Source organism: Brachyistius frenatus, unplaced genomic scaffold (genome assembly GCF_029030835.1).
Source record: "Brachyistius frenatus isolate BFR_SWC_R1_liver_20210118 unplaced genomic scaffold, ASM2903083v1 Contig_313, whole genome shotgun sequence".
NCBI lineage: Eukaryota > Metazoa > Chordata > Actinopteri > Embiotocidae > Brachyistius > Brachyistius frenatus.
Window position 1 is genome coordinate 109,338 of NW_027210912.1, and position 23,480 is coordinate 132,817.

At 41.4% G+C, this 23,480-nt stretch overlaps 1 protein-coding gene across 1 annotated transcript in view; it reads right to left on the reverse strand.

Annotated features, from left to right (window-relative positions):
* Nucleotides 1-586: 586 nt before the first annotated feature.
* shtn1 (shootin 1) overlaps nt 587-23,480 on the reverse strand; it is a 41,282-nt gene continuing 18,388 nt past the window's right edge. Inside the window, exons 5-15 of the mRNA XM_069723013.1 lie at nt 18,996-19,093; nt 17,846-17,927; nt 17,589-17,683; nt 17,319-17,465; nt 13,848-14,001; nt 13,469-13,595; nt 12,985-13,067; nt 9,327-9,430; nt 7,448-7,498; nt 3,794-3,914; nt 587-762 (exon numbers count right to left, since the gene is read on the reverse strand). Of these exons, the coding sequence (XP_069579114.1) occupies nt 731-762; nt 3,794-3,914; nt 7,448-7,498; nt 9,327-9,430; nt 12,985-13,067; nt 13,469-13,595; nt 13,848-14,001; nt 17,319-17,465; nt 17,589-17,683; nt 17,846-17,927; nt 18,996-19,093 (1,094 nt within the window). The 3' untranslated portion in view covers nt 587-730. The remainder of the gene's footprint in view (nt 763-3,793; nt 3,915-7,447; nt 7,499-9,326; nt 9,431-12,984; nt 13,068-13,468; nt 13,596-13,847; nt 14,002-17,318; nt 17,466-17,588; nt 17,684-17,845; nt 17,928-18,995; nt 19,094-23,480) is intronic.

Sequence of the window (23,480 nt, forward strand, 5' to 3'; positions counted from 1 at the left end):
TGTGTTAGAATTACTGTTATTCCAAAGTGTTAAACGTTTCAGAGATCCATGTTTTACAGTGACATGACCACAACATAACACTGCAGCCCCCTGCATTCTTTTTAAGCAGGTCTATTTTTAGTTTGATGTTCACCGAGAAAATAATTTAAACATTTTTTGTTTTAAATATCCAAACATCTTAAATTTGGCACAACAATCTGCAGGGTGGATGCAGCAGAAATGAGGCAGCATTCAACATACATTGTTGGCCTGAGACGGTTGCCAATGAGTAAGGGGAACAGTAGCAACTACATCTACCACTGTGGCTTGTAATTGTTCACTGAGAAGCTACAAGGGTAACGCTGGTCTCGACAGAACAATTCAGAGACATACTCTGGCTGAAGCTCAAGGCTGCAAAACCAGCTCCACTATTCCTCGCAGTGCAAACAATAAATTGGGCTTTTAGAAGCTGAATGAAACCTGAAAAGGTGGCGTGGGCTCTTTTATTTCAGAATTTAAACAGGCTCAATGTAAATCACAGCCCCAAGAACTGATTAGATTTTTCTGATGAGAACTCATTTCAGCGTTTTACTGACTGATCATAACACAATCAAATGTTTTAAAAAAAAAAAGTACTATACATACATACAATAAAATGAAAGCAGACATGTTGAATTGTGATGTCATGCGACCCACATCCAGGCTGTGTGTGGTTCTGGTGTGCAGGCTGAGCTCGGCCCGGTGGCTCCGGTCACACTGCAGGAGACAGGAGGGGATGGAGACCTGCACAAAGACACACTCTCATTAAAACAGTGTTGTTCCTCTTCAGTCACACTACCACAGGTAAGAATGAATCTGCTGGGATTCTGCTGATGAGGCCACACTGACATGATGTTGACATAATTAGTTTTTTCTATTTATAACACGGTAACACAAAAAGTCATAAAATGGTTGAAAATTGCTCAAAAACGGTTCACGATCACTTTTTCTTACATTATTTTTTTTAATGATGAAATTTAGTGCCCTATTTTCACACCATTGCAAATCTGTTCTAAGCACGTACCCAGGCGTGTTTGCAATTTGGTGAAAGGGCTTTTTTCCAACACTTGCACTGCTGTTATTTTCATAGCTCAACATGAACCTGGCAGCGCCGAGATGTGAAGAACAGCACAACAAGAGGTGTGTCGGTAAAGATGGACTCGTGCAGTGTAATTTTGGTGTCAATTTTAAAGTGAATTTGTGCTTCTGCCAGCTCAAACCAGGTCTAAGTGCAACGCAAGGCTATTTTCATGGCTGTAAAAGTGCACATGAACAGACCTATCCAAAAACCCACTGACAGGTTTGGTGGATGTCCTACATATTTAATCCCACTTACAAAAATAACAAAACACATTTTTTTTAATGCAAACTTCTGATTTAGTCAATAATAAGAAATTATGCCGACTCTTGTGTATGAAATTTGATGTGAATCAGGCAGTCATGACAGCAGCCAATCTCAGCTTATAATACACTGCTCCAAAAAATAAAGGGAACACTTAAACAACACATCCTAGATCTCAATGAATGAAATATTCCAATTCAAATCTTGATTCATTACATAGTGGAATGTGTTGAGAACAAAATAACATCAGAATGATCAATGGAAATCAGAATCATTATCCATGGAGGTCTGGATTCAAAATCATACTCCAAATAAAAGTGGAAAGATCAGATCACAGGCTGATCCAACTTCTGTGGAGATTCCTGAAGACAAGTCCAAATGAGTCTCAGTAGTGTGTGTCCTCCACGTGCCTGTATCACTCCCTACAACGCCTGGGCATGATCCTGATGAGACCACGGATGTTCTCCTGAGGGATCTCCTCCCAGACCCGGATCAAAGCATCGGTCCACTCCCGGACAGTCTGCGGTGGACGTGGCGTCGGCGGACGGAACGAGACGCGATGTCCCGGATGTGCCGGATTGGATTCGGGTCTGGGGAACGGGCGGGCCGGTCCGGAGCGTCGACGCCTTCATCGTGGAGGAACTGCTGACACACTCCAGCCACATGAGGCCGAGCATTGTCCTGCATCAGAAGAACCCGGGACCCACTGCACCAGCAGATGGTCTTCAACGGGTCTGAGGATCTCATCCCGGGACCTAATGGCAGTCAGGGTACCTCTGGCTAGCACACGGAGGGCTGCGCTGCCCTCCGAAGAAACGCCTCCCCAGACCGTCGCTGACCCGCCGCCGAACCGGTCCCGCTGGAGGATGTTGCAGGCAGCAGAACGTTCTCCACGGCGTCTCCAGACTCCGTCACGTCTGTCACATGTGCTCAGTGTGAACCTGCTCTCATCCGTGAAGACCGCAGGGCGCCGACGGAGAAGCTGCCGATCTCGGTGTTCTCCGGTAAAGTCCGGTGGCCCCGCACGGTGTCGGGCTGTAAGCACAGACTGCACTTGTGGACGTCGGGCCCTCGTACCGCCCTCATGGAGTCTGTTTCTGACAGTTTGAGCAGAAACATGCACATTAGTGGCCTGCTGGAGGTCATTTTGTAGGGCTCTGGCAGCGCTCCTCCTGCTCCTCCTTGCACAAAGGAGCAGATAGCGGTCCCGCTGCCGGGTTGTTGTCCTCCTACGTCCCCCTCCACGTCTCCTGGTGGACCGGCCCGTCTCCCGGTATGTCCTCCGTCCTCTTGACACTGTGCTGACAGACGCAGCAAACCTTCTTGCCACAGTGTGCATTGATGTGCCATCCTGGATGAGCTGCACTACCTGAACAACTTCTGTGGGTTGGAGACACCTCATGCTCCCTCTAGTGGTGAGGACACTGGCAAAATGCAAAAGGGACCAACGATCATCCAGAAAGGACGAGGACAGAGAAACGGTCTGTGGTCACCACCTGCAGAACCGTTCCTTTATAGGGTTGTCTTGATAATTGCCTCATTTCCACCTGTTGTTTGTTCCATTTGTACAACAGCAGGTGAAACTGATCCTCAATCAGTGTTGATCCGAACTGGACAGCTTGATTTCACAGAAGTGGGATTGATTGGAGGTACATTGAGGTGTTTAAGTGTTCCCTTTATTTTATTTTTCCCTTTGACGCTCACAAAACCCTTGAGGCTCAATACTGAGACTGTTGAGGCTGCTGCATCCTTTGCAGAAGTCAGTTTTAAAGGGGATGAGACAAGGTGATTTGATTGGCCAAGATCAAAGTCAGCTGACATATCTTTTAATTTTCCATTTTTTCTATTTACCACTGCAATCCACTGCACCACAGATGTGCTTGCATTTATGTTGACCAAATTACCGAAACAGTCGACCTACATCCACTCCCAACACAGAGAACTTAGACCTACTTTAAAAAAAAAATCTAGATTGATGAAAAAAAAAGAGCCTTTCGTCACCAGAACTCAGGCAGCATCTGTCTGCAGAAAGATACAGCATTTTAAGATTTGTTACTGGTGACATGTTGAAACTAGCGGTAATTATAGCAGAGGGGATCTGTACCGTACACGTAGAGGTAAGCGTTAAAGAGATTTAGATCATGAGATAAGTACAGTTTGGTTTCTGTATGAGTTGATTATATTCCCTTCAGGATCTGTCACAAACATTTGAATGAGCCCATAACACAATTTTAACTGATGTTTGACTTTTTTTTTTAAAAAGAACGTTTTATTTTTCTCTTTTTTGGAGCTAATGAGGCAGTTCTGCGACCTGCTGGAAGAAATCTGATGAAAGGAACACATAAGACCAGAAAGTACTGATTGAATGAGCAAAAAACTCATCAGGATGATGCAACAATCACCACGTCTTCGACCCGGTAATACGGAACTTACTAGCGTTGTGTTGAGAGTCCAGCACATCCCGCCGTCTTAGCAGGATTTTCTGAAGCTCCTCATCGTGCTTTCTCGATGGGGTCACTGCCTTTGGTTGTGGAGAGCTTCTATTGAAATTTTCCTGGACGGTTCCACAAAAACACATTTACACATACAGATGGCCTAGTCGGGAAAAACAGCTGCAAAGTAGCCATCGCATTTTAAAATGAGTCAATTGTGAAGAAAAACATATACTTTTAACTTTGTGTTTTTACTGTTACTTCTCTACATCTGACTTTAATTAACAATACAAAAGGAACACAATATATGCTCATTTATGTTTCCAAAACAGTTGGGACGCTGTGTAAAACAAATAAAAACAGAATGCAATGATTTGCAAATCACATGTTTTATGAAAAATATGTGCTTATTTTGAATTTGATGGCAGCAACACTCGTCCGAGAATCGCCAACTTAACATGGTGGAGGGGTTTGAGTGGCTCCGTGATCCCGGGAGCTATGTTGTCTGGGGCATCAGCCCCTGGTCGGGTCTCCCAAGGCAAACTGGTCCCAGGGGAGAGTCCAGACCAAGACGCCAGATGAACAGCAGCCCACTGAATGTAGCCACCTCACCTAGATCAGGCAAACCGGGACACCCGCCCGGAGCCAGACCTGGGAGGGGAGCTCGCCCGCGAGCGACTGGTAGCCGGTCCTTCGCCCATGCGGCCCAGTTGTGCTCAGCCTGATGAAACCACTCCCCTGTGGACCCACCACCTGCAGGGACAAGCATCGAAGTCGGGTGCGATGCAGACCGGGCAGCAGGCCGGGCTGGGCCGGAGGCTCGCCGGCAGCACAGACTAGCTCTAGGGATGTGGAAATGTCACCTCGCTAGCAGGGAAAGAGCCGTAGCTGGTGCAGGAGGTGGAGCGGTAGCAGCTAGATATGGTTGGGCTCACCTCCACGCACAGCACTGGTTCTGGATCCAAGCTCCTGGAGAGGGGCTGGACTATGTCCTTTTCTGGAGTTACCCAGGGTGAGAGGTGCCGGGCGGGAGTGGAGATACTCACGAGCCCCCGTCTGAGCGCCGCCATAATGGAGTTCTCCCTGGGGAACAAGAGGGTCGTTTACTGGTACTTTTGAGTACCCATGGACTGGCAGACCGGGTTGGTGGTTCCCATTTGAGTTGCTCCAACTATCGGGGCAACACACTACTCAGCCTCCCGGGCAAAGCTTATATCAGGCTGCTGGAAATGACTCCAACCGATTGTGGAACCTCAGATTGAAGAGGATCAGTGCAGATTCCGTCCCGGTCGTGGAACAGTGGACCAGATCTTTACCCTCGCAGGACTACTGGAGGGTCCTGGGAGTTTAACCATCCAGTCTACATGTGCTTTGTGGACTTGGAGAAGTCTTTCAAATGTGTCGCTCTGGGATTTTTGTGGGAGGTGCTGCGGGAGTACAGGGTGTCTGAGCCGTTGCAATGGCCCATCCGGTCTCTGTACAACCGCAGTAGAAGCTGTGTTCGTATTCTCGGCAATAAGTCAGACTCGTTTCCGGTGGGCGTGGCCTCCGCCAGGGCTGTCCTTTGTCACCGGTCCTGTTTGTGACCTTCATGGACAGGATATCTAGGAGCAGCCAGGGGGAGGAGAACATCAGGTTTGGGGGCCTCGGGATCGTCTCTCTGCTGTTTGCAGATGATGTGGTCCTGTTGGCCTCTTCGGACCTTCAGCACTCACTGGGGCGTTTCGCAGCCGAGCGTGAAGCGGCGGGGACGAGAATCAACACCTCCAAATCTGAGGCCATGGTTCGTTCTCTGCTGGAAACCGGTGGATTGCTCCCTCCAGTTGGGGACGGAGTGCCTACCTCAAGCGAAGTAGTTTAAGTATCTCGGGGTCTTGTTCACGAGTGAGGGGAGGATGGAGCGGGAGATCAACAGGTGGATCAGGGCGGCAGCAGTAAAACAGGCACTGCACCGGTGTTGGTAAAGAGGAGCTGAGTCAGAAGGCAAAGCTTTTGATTTACCGGTCGATCTATGTTCCGACTCTCACCGATGGTCACCAACTCTGGGGGTCGTGACCAAAAGAACGAGGTCGCAGCTACAAGCGCCTGAAATGAGTTTCCTCTGTAGGTGGCCGGGCTCAGCCTTAGAGATCGGGGAAGGAGCTCGGACATCAGGAGGGAGCTCAGAGTTGAGGTGCTACTCCTTCGCATTGAAAAGAGTCAGCTGAGGTGGTCCAGCATCTGATCAGGATCCTCCTGGGCGCCTCCCTCTGGAGGTTTTCCAGGCACGCCCAACTGGCAGGAGACCTCGGGGAAGACCCAGAACACGCTGGAGAGATTACATATCCCATCTGGCCTGAGAACGCCTTGGGATCCCCCAGGATGAGCTGGAAAATGTTGCCGGGGAGAGAGAAGTGTAGGCTAACTTGCTTTGCCTGCTGCTAGCGCGACCCGATCCCGGATAAGCGGAGGAAAATGGATGGATGGAACCAATACATCTCAAAAGAGTTGGGACAGACTCAACAAAAGACTGGAAAAGTTGTGTAACGCTAAAAAATAAACCTGGTGGAACATCTGACAACTAATGAGGTTACCATGGCAACAGATCAGTAACATGATTGGGTATAAAAGATGATTTCAGAGAGGCAGAGTCTCTCAGCAGTGAAGATGGGGAGAGGTTCACCTCTCTGAAGGACTGTGTTGGAAAATAGTTCAACAATCTAAGAATAATGTTCCTCAACGTAAAACTACAAAGAATTATTGGATTTCATCGTCTACGGTTCATAATATCATTAAAAGATTCAGAGAATCTGGAGAAATCTCTGAACACAAGGGACAAGGCTGGAAACCAATATTGGATGGTGGTGATCTTCGGGCCCTCAGGCAGCACTGCATTAAAAACACACTATTCTGGAGTGGAAATCACTGCATGGGCTCAGGAACACTTGTGAAAACCATCGTCTGTGAACACAGTTCATCGCTGCGTCCACAAATGCAGGTTAAAACTCTCCAAAGAAGAAACCAGATAGAAACATGATTCTTTTTGGAAAAAAGACAAGGGAGAACCTGAACTGTTGAGCAGCTGAAATCCTATATTTGGCAAGAATGGGACAACATTTCACTTTCAAAACTCCAGGAACTGTTCTCCTCAGTTGTCGGTGTTGTAAAAAGGAGTGAGGCAAAAAAGTAGTTAACATGCTTCTGTCCCAACCTTTTTGAGATGTGTTCCTGGCATCAAAATCAAAATGAGCATATATTTCTCACAAAACAATAAGATGTCCCTGTTTCAACATTTGATATTTTGTCTTTAGTCTATTTGCAAATAAATATGAGTTAACATGATTTGCAAATCATTCCATTCTGTTTTTATTTACACTTTGCACAGTGTCCCAACTTTTTTGGAAACAGGGTTATAATCTTCCAGTCTTCATCTTCTATGTCTAGTATGTAAATACTGACTTTATATGTTGCAGTATTACTCTTACAGTATGTCAAATATTTGACTTATTTCACAGCTTTTGTTGTTGCTGTTGAAATATATTTAACATTAACTCTGGTTTAAGCACTGTGTACAGTGTAGAAAACAAAGTCTTTCCTGATGTAAAAAACCAGTGAAAGTTCTTCTAATAAAATATAGCGCATGAGGACATTGATTATTATTTTAAAGTCCCATTACCATGATTCCTTTAAGTTCCTGAATGGCAGAATTAGAGGGCAGCCTCTCCATCTGATGAAAGGAAAATAGGAAGAAAAAGATGGATTTGGTAAATAAATAGCAGTCTGACACATTATACTTATTTTTCCTCATTCAGCACTTAGAGGCTAAACTGCACCTCTTACCACAAAGACGAGACACTGTGGGCAAGCATGAGGACGTATGCTTTCTCCAAGAAGCAAATGTGTCAACACACAATCATTTTGAGTCACATCAATTTTCCCATCCTCATTATTTATAATTACCTTGTAGAGCAGGTCCTAATTCTATCTAATTTGGCAGAGTTGTTGAGGCGGAGGAACAAGCAGACTAAAAATGTCTTGGCCATATGTCATGTTTTATCAAAACAAGAAGCTCTTAGATAATCCCACACACTGATGGATTTAAGAGCCCCGAACATTATATGCTCAACAATGTATGAAAAACTCTCTCAGGACTCAGAACACTGGACGTCGGCTGCAGGTGGTTTAGTTCAGCGATTTCACCAAAAACACATTTTCCATCACAATCACACACATCCATTATCCATCCATCCCGTACATCCGTGGCGCTCCAGTTTTATGTTTTCATGTCCTCTGTCTGTCTTGTGTTTAATATTCAAGGGGAGTTGTCTCTGCAGTTTGGACTCAGCTCTTTCTTTTCCGACTCACTGCAGGCTTTTCTTTGTTGATCCAAATAACTAAATCTTCTGCTGATTTGTCCAATTAAACAGTGAATGTAAAACATACTTTGGTGTTCTCTGACCACAAACTGACGGCTAACAACCGCAAACAAGAAGACTTCCAGCTTCACAGTGTGTTTTTGGAAAACCTAGAAACTGTTTGTGCAAAATGTGAGTTGTCCCTTCAGCTATCTCAGGTGCTAAAACCATAAAACTGATCTCAAAGAGATTAGCTCTCAAAAACGTCAGTTCAACACTCAAATCCACCAGTCTAACAAACTAAAGTTTACCTTGAGCTGTCACTGACTTTCTATTTCACTGTATTCAAGTGGTTCATTTAACTGGTGTAAAGTCTGTGTGCGTAACAGGCAAAATATGAAATTCTTTATTGATTATGTCAAATATATTTAATGAAAAGCAGCAGGGGATATATCATATTATTTAACAGGACTATGTGAAAAATGTTGAAACAACAAAAAAGGCTTCAGTATTATTTTCACTATGTATTCTAATAATATCCCAACAGTGACTTGAGACATGAAAGATTGAAGCTAACATACTTCACATTATGTTGTGACCTAATGTTACAACGTCTTAAAATATTTCCATACTATTTGTCTGTCATCTCCCTTTTGATTTTAGTCCATTTATCTTGGTATATAAATATATTTTTAATTTAACATAGTGAGACATTCTGTCTGTATCTTCTCTCTGACCTTGCACATTAAGTTTGTGACATATTTCTCTCATGTCATTATGGGTACAGGGCATCAACGCTGTGCTTTGTTGTTCTCTTTGCCAAACAGAAAATAAAGAAAAATTGCTAATGTTGGCAACAAAGAGGGAATCATCAAATTATGGGAGAAGAAATAGAAGTAAAAATTACACAATGAATGGAAAATTGTAAATAAAGACAGGGCTGTTTTGCTGACTTTTTAAAGCACATTATTCTTAAACAATAAACAAATGTAGATAGTTTATAACGTTTCAATGTGGGTTGTGTTCAAATTGCTTTTAACAAATACAATATCACTTCAAATTCACTCAGACTTGATCATTTCAAAATGTGACGGCCGTATTGGAGCGATAACCGTCACAGCAACTCGAAGAACACAGCATTCATGAAGTAAAAAACACATGTCAGGGTATTATATCATTTAAGAAGATCACTGAAGTCACCTGTCTCCTGGTCCTGTTGGATGACTGGCTCACAGACCGAAGTTGAACTCCTTTCTTGATCCTTTGCATCATTTCGTCCACTGCCTGCTGCCTGACATCCACGTCTGACAGTGACAGACACACAAGTTAGAGAGACAGATCTCACCTACAAACCAGAAACTTCCGTTGTCTTTTTCAACATATCATTTTTTGGTTCTACCAACATTAAATGGGAAACAGTGCCAAAAGTCATATTTCGATTTAAAGATTTTGAGTGGTATGAGGCACTGTGTAATTAACATGCATGTTTAGCTCTGCAGTTGAAGTTGATTTAAATGTAAAAGCTTAAAAATGACAGAAGCCTCCAGGAGTGATTGACGATGTTTCTGTTGGAGAAACTCCAGGTTTTTCTTTTTTACTGTCCATGTATGTTGTGCTGTATTATATTGTACCGCATTACTGTATTATTGGGAATTCCACAGGTGGATTTGTCTGTAGACATAGAACAATTAATTATAGTTGTTATGGCCACTAATTTTGCAGAATTCCTATTACACCTGTAGAGTTCAGAGCCTTCATAATACGTGAGGTTACCAGAATTATTCTAGACTTGATGCCCCTTACACTGTACCAAATTGTAATTTTTTTATTCTGAAAACACACACTATTCAACCAAAAGTTTTACAAGGGGAAGCTCACAAAGAGGAGAACAAAAAATTGAATTCTGCAATAATGCCGCCCATTCATGAAGAAATGTGAATATAATTTTTTTTTACGTAGAATATTCAATGGCAGACACAATGGAATGATTGTCACTAAGATGCCTTTAAAATATCACACAAAAACTATTTTGTGTTGAAGTAATAGTGAAATATTTTCCTCCAATGCTCAAAAAGAGACTATTATTTAGGTGTCAGAGGAGAAGATCCTTGGGTGGCACCTATTCAGCCCTCTATTCCAACAAATACCCCGTGCATAGTGCCCAATTCAGGCCTCACATATTCAAAAACTATTAATGAAAATGAGGACGCGATATAGCCTGTTCAGTCAACACGGATGTCCTACCTGCTCCAAGAAGTCAAGGCTTTCCTTTTGTTTGCACAAATTGAAGAATTTAACATCTTGACCTAATAGGCCAATGATGGAGCTTTTGAATTTGAATTTCTCATGCAACATTTGCTACAACATTTGTCCTTCTGCACAAAAGTGACTTTGAGTTGCAAAGGAAGAGCTCAAAAATTTGAATTGTGAAAGGCAACATTGAAGATAGATTCTCCTACACTGAAACATGTGGAACAAAGCCGCCCGGAGGAGAATGAAATACAAAATGAACATGCACCTCATAAAGAAGGAAAAGAAAAACTAAATGATTGATTTTGGAGACACTATGAGGAACAGAAGACGCAGTTTTTCCTCTCCTGCTGTCATGAAAAACATTCATCGGAACAAAATGCAGGGGAATATCTAAATAAACATAAACTTAATCCTGACTAAATCATTTTCAAAATAGGGCTTTATTTTGGGGTTTTCTGTCCGTCTGTTCAGACGTCCGTCCCACGCTTCTAAACACAAAATCTCAGTGCGTCTTGACTTCACTGTTTTTCAGACGAAATGAGCAGATATTTTATGGTCAAAGGTCAAAGGTCACTGTGACCTCACAAAACCCATTTGTGGTCATAGGTCAAGTGTAAATGACCAAAAAAACCGACTAATTGGATAAAATGATAGGGTGATGACATTTTATATCCATCATAATGTTCTGTAAAAGCACTTTACTGTCCATTATTCAATCAATCAATTCCTTTCAATCAATTCAACTCAGTGTTCAACTAGAAACTGTGGTGACTGTATCGTGTGTGCTGTCGGCTTTGAAGCATTCATGTGAAGCATTCATGTGTTCGAACTTGTAGCTTTGCAGAAAGCTCCTAATTTGAAGCATCGTCTACTGTGATAGCTATACATTTGTGTTTCATCAGAGCTCTTTTGACCAAGTATCTGAAAACCTACAAAAGAAATCCTTGAAAGAGTTTCCCACATATATTATATCAGTCTGGACAGACATAGATGTGAACTGCAAGTTGACATAGAACAGTGAGACAGCAATTCTTGTAACTTTATAGTTTTCGGTGATCATGTGACACTTCTGTTTATCATTGTATGTTTATCATTGTTTATCATTGTATCATCATTATTGTACCTATAATGCTGCTGTAGTGAGAAAAAAAATTTCCCTTGTGGGATTAATAAAGTAACTATCTATCTATCATTTTAGCGCTATTTTGGTAAAGTCAGTTCTTCTTCTGTTCTTCTGTTCTATTCTTTTCTTCTTCATGACTTCATGTATTTTTTACATTTCTTGCTCAATGTCACCATCACAGTCAAAACTGATGTACTTACAGAGCAGGTTGAAGGACACACATTGTGGAGTGTTCAGCTTTTTGAGAGCTGTTTTGTATTCATAGAATTAGAGAATTAGTCAAGAAACTGCAGAGAAAACTCTGACAGTGAAGCTGCTGGCTTAAGAAGGAGCATCTGATGGAGTATTAACAGTTTGAAAAGTGGGAAAGGTATGATGGATGTGTTTATAATGCATAAAAACTCTAAGTGAGGGATTACAATGTTTGTCCAACTAGTATCTGCTTATAGATCCTTAGATCCCTTATAGTTTTACCAAATTAGAACCAAATAACAACAGTAGCTGAGAGAAAACATCATCATTGTGGTATATAATTATCCCCCAGAATTAAACAAAAACAAAAAAATCCCCAAATAAAAAACATATAGCCTAGCAACCCAGTATCACAGCAAAATGTGAAATAGCTACGCTTTGGCATATTTAGGTGACAGTTTCACGTTTTGTAAGTGTGAAACTTACAGGCACGCAAAAGTAATGTAACAAAGGATTATGTGACCAAGTACAAAGGACATTTTTCTTCAGTATTAGGAGGCATGAATCATAGTAACAAATATGTTGATTTTTTTTTATAACCCCAACATTGTTTTTTTGTCACAAACCCCAACCATGTGGTGATTTCCTAATCCCAATCATGCGTTTTTTCTAGAAGTTTCATTTCCCTGTAAATCATGGCTGTATGCAGGCAGTAGGTTTCATCTTCTTCCACTACAGGAAAACGTGAAACTGTCACAGCTAGATAGGCCAAAGTGTGGCTATTTCACGTTTTGCTGTAGTGGATCGGCATATTTATTTCACATTATGCCGAGATTGCGAGTTAGGTTTATCACAGTAGTTATACATGGTGACTAGTTCTTGCCTTGTCCAAGATGTACAGTAGTAATGTCGTGAACCTAAATGTCTGTTTCACTTTCAGTCAGACTCAGAGACAAATGGTGAAAAGCATCCATGTAAAAATTCACGTGTATTTGAAAAGCGGTAGGAGGCTTGTGCTGCTTGTCCCGTTCATAAAAAAATTGTTAATATGAGTTGAAGCATTTGAAGGCCAAAAAAGCTTTTGTTAGTGAAGTCTTTACTGTTTATACTGTATAACCTTCTCTGTAACTGTCTTTAAACTGCATCCTGTTATTCTGCATGTTGTAAAAAATAATGGACATAAATAGGCCTACTGACAATAGTCCTTTACCACCTAATAAACAGGTTTATATGTACAGTATATATATATATATATATATAATGCACCTTTCCTTAATGTTTGCCGTGTACCTGGTGTCTTGGCAGAGTCCTGGTCCACCAGCGGGATGTCAGTACTGATGTCTCTTCTCTTTCGAATCAGTGACAACAGTGAGCTGTTGGGAAAGACACAATCAAATCTGTGACCCCCTGGAAGCAGCAGTCTAAATAACAACCAGCTGATCACTGCAGGCACAAATGAAAGATTACATCATTATCATACATCAGTTTGTTTCTCATTTTGAACTTTACAAAGAGATTAGAGGTGCTAAAAAAAAAAAGCAAAATCATGTACAGTGAACAAGTGTTCACAGTGTCAAACTGCGCGTAGACGGAAGTGATGATGGACTCTATAGATCCTCAGAACCAGGATGTTTTAATACGCCCTGTACTGTAAGCTGCTTACCTCACATACAAATCTCCTTCAGAGTTGGTAGTATGTCCCAATTATGAAAAAATAAAACCTGTTTAGAATCTGATAACTTGTATGTACAGAGCAAACTGTGAGAGATCAAACCTCAGAGGGTTGGTAGCTGCAGGTCGGCCTGGAGGAGGGGGAGGCGGAGGGGGAGGTGGTGGAGGAGGAGGTGCTGGAGCTGGGGGTGGGTTGATAGCTGCCTGGAGTTTCTTCTGGAGCTCTTCAACTAGCCAGTCGAACACATCCAGTCACAGTACACAAACAGCAACAGCACCAAGGACAGAAAGATGGAACTACAGTCAAAACCGAATGGTCTTCCAGGCTGACAAAAGAGAATCTCACGGTCATACATTAAATCAAATGGAGCCGGTTGGGATTGCAGCCGACTGTACACACACTGCGTTCCCTCTACGGTGTTGGCCTCCACTGCACCGCCCCACAGTGCATCCCATCATTACAGTTCAAAATGTGTCCTCACCTGTAAACCGCAGATCCTTAACCTCCCCCTCAGCCTTGGAGCATTTGTTGCTGCACTCCTGCCTCTCCTCTTCCAAGAGTTCCAGTTTCCGCCTCAACGCCGTGAGCTCTCTCTGAGCCTCGCAGCTCCTGAGCTCGTCCTCCATCTGCTTCATCTGAGGACGGGCCGAGCACCACACACTTTCATTCGCACAGAATATTTTTAGGTGCTTGTTTTTGAAACCAAGGATGTATAAATCAGCCCAAACTACATAAATTAATAAAATATACTTGTAAAGTCCAGAAGTTCACGAACACATTAGGCTTTAACTGACCTTTCAGGACCATGTACTAGACAGGTCAACAGTGTACAGTATGTATATATATATATATACATTAACGAGAATTTCTTTATTTTTACTATCTTCGACTATGTACAACAATACTGAAGACGTCAAAAAATAAAATTCAATGTACTAAAAATAAACTTTGCAAATTCAATAAACTCTTATTTAAATGAACATAGAACAATGACAACATCTGATAAATAAGTTTTGTTGTTTTAGGAAAAATATGTGCTCATTTTGAATTTGATGGCAGCAACATTTCTCAAAAAAGTTGGGAGACGATCAACAAAAGAATGGAAGTTGTGTAAAGATGAAAAAAACAACCTGGTACAACATCTGACTACTAATAATGTTACCATGGCAACAGATCAGTAACATGATTGGGTATAAAAAGATGATTTCAGAGAGGCAGAGTCTCTCATCAGTGAAGATGGGGAGAGGTTCACCACTCTGAAAGACTGTGTTGGAAAATAGTTCAACAATCTAAGAATAATGTTCCTCAACGTAAAACTACAAAGAATTAGTGGATTTCATCGTCTACGGTTCATAATATCATTAAAAGAGGAGAGGGACCATCCAGCTTGTTATCAGCTCAGTTCTAAAGCCAGCATCTGTGATGGTACAGGGATGCATTAGTGCACATGGCATGGGTAGCTTGAACATCTGGAAGGAAGCATTAATGCTGAATGATATATTCAGGTTTTGGAGCAACATATGCTGCCATCCAGACAACGTCTCTTTCAGGGAAGGTCTTGTTTATTTCAGCAGAACAACGTCCAACCACATTCTGCACGTATTCCAACAGCATGGTTCTCTAGTAGAAGAGTCCGCTGATAAACGTCTGCCAGTAAAAACACTGGCGCACGATGAAACAATAAAAATGACCGAGTGGACTGTGAACTGTAGAGAAGCTGAAATCATATATCAGGCAAGAATGGGACAGCATTTCACTTACAAAACTCCAGTGGTAAACATGACCCTGTCCCAACTTTTTTGAGATGTATAGCTACCATCAAATTCAAAATAAGCAGATATTTTACATTAAACAATCAAATGTATCAGTTTCAACATGTGATATGTTGTCTTTGGTCTATTTTCAATTAAATATGGGTATACATGCAAATAATCACACTCTGCTTTTATTTATATTTTACACAGCTTCCCTTTTTTTGGAAACAGGGTTGTATACACACACACACACACACATACATATACATATACACACACACACACACACACACACACACACACACACACACACACACACACACACACACACACACACACACACACACACACACACACACACACACACACACACACATACACACACACACACACACACACACACACACACACACACACACACACACACACACACACACACACACACACACACACACAAAGCTGATGTGCAGCCTAATGTTGGCTGTGTAGGCTGCAGCTCCTGCGGTGATAATTTCTAATAAATAACTTTGGGCAGCTGCCAGCTGACATCCAGTCATCTATTCCACAACCCCAGTTCCTTAACCAGTGTTTAATGCTTCCTCAAATGAAGGGTATGGCTCACATCCACCCAGCACCGCGAGAGATCAGCGATCCCTCTCAGCTTTAATTGTTTTCCATCAGTGCTGGAGGAGGTGGGAGGGAGCTGGAGGGTATTCTGCTGCTTTTCATTATTGATATGGCAGGTCGTGGCCCTTCGGTCTGACTGTCATGGCCCGGGATAATTTACCATGAATTTCCTCCTATGAAATTCACCAGCTAAGTAAATTTAGTTTGGTTGCATATGAAAAGCATCACTGGTGCAAATCATAGGGACACATACATAATACTTTCATTCTATTTGACGTTTTTTTTGTGTTTCTAAGGAGTTTAGTGTTAATGAATTTGTTTGGTTGACTGTCCACATAATCTGTTCTTGAATTGATCTTAAGATCTTAAGTCTTTATCCCCAATATCCTTCTGCAATCACAGAGAGACTTATTATTTCTCTTGCGAGTACGGCCACTCAAGTTATTTGTATATATTTTTCAACTTAAGCGAATTCACGGACATTCGCGTCTTTGCATTGACTTACATACAAACGTAATCGCTGCGTGGGAATAATTTGCTTTACGTTTGGTCTGAACACAGCTTCAGTTCTATCTTTTATTACGTGTAATTTTGCTTCTTTTTTGCATGATCAAACCAATAATTCTTCACAAATTAGTTGTAACAAACGTGTTGCGAACCAGGATGAACCAGAAATCAAAGAAGTTATTCAAAGTCTAAAATGTTTTCAGACAAAGATTGTTTTGAGCAGTTTGCTCTAATTGGTATGTTTGATATCAGGACCAACTTGGGGTTCAGTGTCTTGCCCAAGGACACTTCAGCATGTAGACAGGAGGAACCAGGACAATTACCATAGGGACATTTTTTGATGCAGTTCAGATAACATGTATGGAACTAGAGTTTTCCATGTTGGTAGCAAAAAAGTATTTTCTTTTAAACTGCATTTACTGTTGGCATGACAACGAAGGTTGAAATTATTTTTGGAGGTTTTAACATTAACATGGTTCAAGTGATCATTTCAACCCAAACCGTGATCTTTTTGTGCCTGAACGTAACCAGGGCCGCTAATTTAGAAAACATTCCTGTGGGTCGTATGTGAGGGGAGGAACAAATGACCTTCATGATCATATGAGTTGGAGGACTTGTTCAATTAAGTTCAGACTTTCAAACAGGGAAATTCAGCACAGTTTTCTTGCATGAGAATATTATAATTCTATTCGAGGCCTTTTTTGGATAAAATGCACAAATTTTGTTCACAATAAAAACATCACTTGATCCCTGCTGATTGATAATGTTTATAACAATGTCAAAGACGGTTTTATAAATCCCATTATGCTGTGTTCAAGCTCAACACTCATTTAGCTGGAACCGATGAATGAGTGAGTGTCCCAAGTTCATAAAAAAACAGTTTCTTCTGTCTGCTGTTTTGTAAAATTTGGGTTTAAAGTTTTTCCTAAATTTGAACTCTGCATTAAAGACGTAGTTTTAGAATCAAATGTGGAGTCTCAAGGTGAGACCTGCCTCCTAAATGCTTGAAGAACTTGCAACAGATGCCACATCCATTTTGAACTTTTGAAGCTGTGGACACAGACCTGCTTACGGTGCTCCAGCTTCTCTGTCTCCAGATCTTCTGTTAGTCTGGCGACCTGGCTGAGAGCATCCTGGAGGGCTTCACTCGACGAGCAGCTCGGCATCACAATCTGACTCTGTCTTTTCAACTTCTTTTGCTCGACGACCATCTGAAACACAGAAAATGGAAAATGGATATCCGAATGTAATGAGGAGAGTCAGGGCACGTTGCAATTAATGAAAAAGCATCAAGAAAATCATCATATTGGAAGAAGTTAAAAAAAACATTTCACCTCTCTAGCGAAGTTCTCCGCCTCTGTCCTCAGGTCTCGCTCCAGGTTCAAAGTGTCCTGTAAAGTCTTGTATTCCTCCACAGCAAACTGAGACACTGGACAGAGAAGTGCAGGATGTAGTGGACACGACACCAACTATCCAATAACTGTGATACTGTCCTCACACACTGCTTTCTCTTTTGACACACTATATTAATAATAATAATTTTCTAGAAATGAAGACCACAGTAACCAGACATTATGCATCGCCCTCTGACCTCTGTTGTATTTCCCCAGAAGCTTCTTTTGCTGCACTGTCTCAGCGATTAAAACGGTGTTATCATGTTTCTCTTTCAGCAGCTGCAAATGTGAGGAGGGACAGAGTAAGACTCAACAATACAAAAAATACAGATTGTTTTATGATTTCTATTTTAAAGTGATTATTGTAACTGTAGAGGCGGCACCAAATGTGTACTATAGCTACTAATCTTTTCTTACACCAGATTTCTACAAAAACAACAGTGATTTATTATTTACGGGTACACAGACATTAGTAGTAACTTGGGACACGATAAAAAATGAACCTTCCGGGCAGCTACTGTTCTTAATTTAGGATTTAATTTTAGTTTATAAGTGAATTAGCTCCATGCCATTAACCAGAAATTAGTTTGATAGTAATATAACGGTCACTGCATTAACACTCAGACATGAATGTGGTAACGATGTCCATTCTGATGGACCACCACCATCAAACAAATGTTTCTTTAAGCTGCTTTATATACACACCAAAATAAATCTAAAAGACAATAACGGTATGCTGTTTAAATGGCAAACACTGATGCAAAGTGAAGGGTTACAATAGACATGTAGGGTGGAGGTAGGGGAAGCAGGGAAGAATATAACTGCTCACAAGTAAAATGGAGTAAAAAATATAGGTTTTTAAAATGATCTAAAATGTTTGCAAAGGTTTTATAACAAAACTCATCCAGTATATTTAATGGACATCAAACTTACACTGGAGTTTTTATAACTGTTGTTCGTATAAAAAAAAAAGAAGATCTTTATTGAGCAACACTTTCAGTGCATGACCTGGTCAATCGTGACACTCGTGATTAGATGGCTTTCAGCTGAAACTCTGTGTGTCTGAGACAAACACTGACAACACAAAAACATGACTGCATGTGAGAGAAATGTTACGCTGTCAGAACAGACCTGCACCAGAGCAAAGTGCAGCTGCACAACGATAGTGTGGATACCTTTCTGTCATGAACTATTATCACCGTTAATTCACAAGGATGGAGAACTAAATGCAGGTCAGGTCATAGAAATGTTACATTTACCAACATTAGTTGAAATATGAGTTGTCAGTACATCTTCTCTGACTCCAGTGTTGCAGGGCAACATAAAAAATAAAATGCTCAGACTTACTTCCTCCCTGGTTTCCCTCAGTTGTTCTCTCACCACCTCAAGATCAGTGACCGCTTGATTTTTCTCCTTTAGTGTCAATTCCAACTGATTTTGTAGCTCTGAAACAACAAAAAACAAGGCACAGTAAAAAAGTATTCAATTCGATGTCATTTATATAGCACCAAATCAAAACATAGGTCATCTCAGGGCACTTAACATATTAAGGTCAGGACCTTACAGCATTATAGAGAGGAACCCAACAATTTCAACATGAACAAGAACTGGTGGTAAGAGAGAAGGAAAAACGGCCTTTTACACAAAAAGAAAACCTCCAACAAAGCCAGAGTCAGAGGTGAGGTGAGAGCAGAGAGACAAGAACAGCATAGAGGAATAACAAATCACAGGCAGGTGGATGGAGCCAGTAACCGCTGGCTGGTTAGTCTAGTGACTAGCATCTATGTACTATTCAGAAAATGTTTACCATTAATTGTTAAACAGTGGATGTCTTTGTTTGGACATGAGTACAACAGTAGGTTCAAAACATGTTTGGAAAGGATTTGTCCTTTAGACACCATATAAAGCAAATCTCCAGAACTGCCTTCTTTCATTTACGTAATATTAATAAAATCAGGAAAATCCTTCCTCAGCGTGACGCAGAAAAACTCATTCATGTGTTTGTTACTTCTAGACTAGATTATTGTAATTCCTTGTTGTTAGGATGTCCAAATTACTCATTAAAAACCTGCAGCTGATCCAAAATGCTGCAGCAAGAGTACTGATGGGATTTAACAAGAGATCATATTTCTCCAGTTTTATCTTTTCTTTACTGGCTTCCTGTGAAATCAAGAATAGAATTTAAAGTTCTCTTGATGACTTACAAAGCTCTACATGACCAGGCTCCATCATATCTTAGAGATCTTATAGAACCATATAATCCTAGCAGAGCACTTCTCTCTCAGTACGCTGGTCTACTCGTGGTTCCTAGAGTTTCCAGAAGTAGAATGGGAGGCGGGGCTTCAGTGTTCAGGCTCCTCCCCTGTGGAACCAGCTCCCAGTTTGTGTTGGAGGGGCAGAAACCCTCTCTAGCTTTAAGATTAGACTCAAAACGTTCCTTTGTGATAAAGCCTACAGTTAGGGCTGGCTCAGGTAGACCTGAACCAACCCTTAGTTATGCTGTTATAGGCCGAGGCTGCTGGAGGACCTCGTTACATGCTGAGCTTCTTTTCTTTCCTCCTACTCTTTAACTGACTCATACCTCACCATCTTCTTCTCTCCCATAGTTTCTTCTTATTATCTGTTGTCTCCATTCAGATCCTTCGCTCGTGTAGTTTCTGTTCTTTCTTTTCCAGATGTCCCGTCATGGAGCTGCATGTCTCTGCTCTGTGATTGTCGTCTCCACCAACAGTTCTTCTCTTCTATCTCTATGCTGTCCTTTTCTCTCTCTGCTCTCCTCTCACCCCAACCGGTCGAGGCAGATGCTCCGCCCACCTCTGATCCTGGTTCTGTTAACAGATGCTCCGCCCACCTCTGATCCTGGTTCTGTTAACAGATGCTCCGCCCACCTCTGAGTCTGGTTCTGTTAACAGATGCTCCGCCCACCTCTGATCCTGGTTCTGTTAACAGATGTTCTCCACCTCTGATCCTGGTTCTGTTAACAGATGCTCCGCCCACCTCTGATCCTGGTTCTGTTAACAGAAGCTCCGCCCACCTCTGATCCTGGTTCTGTTAACAGAAGCTCCTCCCACCTCTGATCCTGGTTCTGTTAACAGATGCTCCGCCCACCTCTGATCCTGGTTCTGTTAACAGAAGCTCCGCCCACCTCTAATCCTGGTTCTGTGGGAGGTTTCTTCCTGTTAAAAGGAGTTTTTCTTCCCTCTGTTGGAGGTTTTTCTCCCTTAAAGAGGAGTTTTTTCCCTTCTCGCTTATGTGGGAATTGTTGAATTGTCACACCTCCTGATGCTGCCAAAAATGTATTTTGTTGCCTCTATTGCTGAATCTTAGTCACATGACATTTATGTGCGTGTAAGTTTCACACTTTCAAAATGTGTAACTTTTACAGCTAGACAGCCCAAAGCGTTGCTGTTTCACATTTTACCGCGATATTGTGTTAATGCACCCGGGCTCTCAGCGTCGGTGTCCATGACAGCATCCAACCAAACCTGCTTAAATTCACTGCAGCAGAATGATTCAGTTTCTCTCGGTATCGAAGGGAAGTTTAAGCGAGGTTTTGTTTTATTTTTGAGCAGCATGTAGACATCAACTTCTGTCTACCCAGACAGCTCAGTTAGTTCTTCCTGGACCAGAACTACGTCACTGTACGCAACAAATGATGGTGCTGGTGCCAGAAGAACAGCACATTTTTCAGCTGTTTCACAGAAAACTGAGAATTTTTTGACGAATTTACTGCTTCAATCATCCACATTGATTTGTATCTTATCAACGCTGATTGGAAATTCACATTAAAAATGGCATTTTTCTTTCTTTTCACATCAATCAGCAGCACAGCAAAAAAAACAAAAAAACATTTAGGAGCAGCAGAGTAGATCTGACATGAGTCATCTGTTGTTGTACCGATTAAATCAGTTTTGTAGAAATGGACATTATAATAAATTTACCACATGAGCTGTTGTCATATGCTACATTTACTTTATTGGCCACCAGCCTGTATTTGTTGGTGCAGCCATTCACAGTCTATTGAGTAGTTTCACTGTTTTATTGATCACTGTTTTAACCTGTGAATATTTAATAAATGTGTTTACAGTGAGAAATTGAAAACCCAGAAATGTATTGCATGAGACATTCATCAATTTCTAGGAGATATGTGTTTGCAAAACTAAAGTTATGGGTATGAATCAACTGTGAAATAAAAGAACAAACAGCAGCATCAGCACGCCGTGTTGTAAAAAGAAGGGATGTCAGTCCGACTGAGAAATGCTTCGGTGCTGAAATGATTGAAATTACAAAGAGATTAAGTCTGTTAATACAAAGCAACTCACAGCAGGACCTGGCTGAGACATTTAGGAGGGTACTTAAGCAGAAAAAGGTCACTGACACCTCAAATTGTTTTGGAGGGAGATTTAATGCCCTTTGTTAAGTCAGGATTCTGATGAATACAATTGTGGAAATTAAAAAAAAAAATGTGGGAACATCAGTTTGTCTGACAGAACTTCACCTCTGATGTTCTTAGTTTACAATCTACAACAAATACCCTTTGATCATATTCAGCTGAAATCTACATATGGAAAACATGAGTGAAAGTATCCAAGCGTGTGCTTTGACTAGCTGTCCATTAACATGCAATTATATATTTCCAATATAATAAACCCACAATCTTTGAATAAGTCAACTTATTTCTACATTGAGTCATCTTTTATATCATTTGCATATGACATGATTATGTGTCCCTTTTTAAAGCTAACAGCCTTTTGATGGAGGAGCAACATGGAGGATGAATCCATTATCACTGGAGGTATAATTACTGGCTGACTAAAGGAGCTGACCGTGACATTTCCCAGATGCAACTGGATGGAAGGAAAATGATTCACCAGTACTGAACTCGAGACGATTTAAAGCTCACTGAACATGTGGTGATACTAGTTACTTACTTTGTGCATAATGCACTGCTCAGCAGTTTAAATGACTATTTCCCTTTTTTTGTAGATATTTTTTAACATCGTACTTTGGTAAATTTTGTAAGCATAATCTTTCATTCAATGAATTACCGAATGAGGAATGACAGTTGTGGAAGATCTTAACGGACATTGTTCATCACATATCAACCTTCCCCTCAAACAGACTCAATAGAAATGGTTTATATTCATAACTCAATTTGATAGATGGCTAAAAGTATACTTTATTATCCTATTTATTTATTCAGTCCTGTTGCAAATACAACTCTGTTTCCAAAAAAGTTGCTGGAATCAAATTCAAATTAAGCATATATTTTATATTTTAAAAAAAAGTCTCCATTTCAACATTTGATGTTGTCTTTGGTCTATTTTACATTAAATATGGGTTGTTGTGATTTTCAAATTATTCCATTCTGTTTTTATTTACATTTTACACAGCGTACTGACTTTTTTGGCAACAGGGTTGTACATATCTTGAGTTGGTATGTCATATATTGTCTCCTTTTCTCTATTTGTCTATTGTTGTGGCTCCCTGGAGAGGAACAACCAGGGGGAACCTGGAGAGGAACAACCAGGAGGAACCTGGAGAGGAACAATCAGGAGGAACCTGGAGAGGAACAACTAGGGGGAACCTGGAGAGGAACAACCAGGAGGAACCTGGAGAGGAACAACCAGGAGGAACCTGGAGAGGAACAACAATCAGGGGGAATCTGGAGAGGAACAATTAGCTAAACTGTTTCTTCAACAGGTTTAGTTCACCACCCTCATCTGTCTCCTCCACACCTTACACCTCCCAAACACCTCCACTGCCTGCCCCCCTCCCCACTCTGTCCCCCCTGGTGAGCTGCATGGACACAGAGCTCTCAACTTCAAAGGG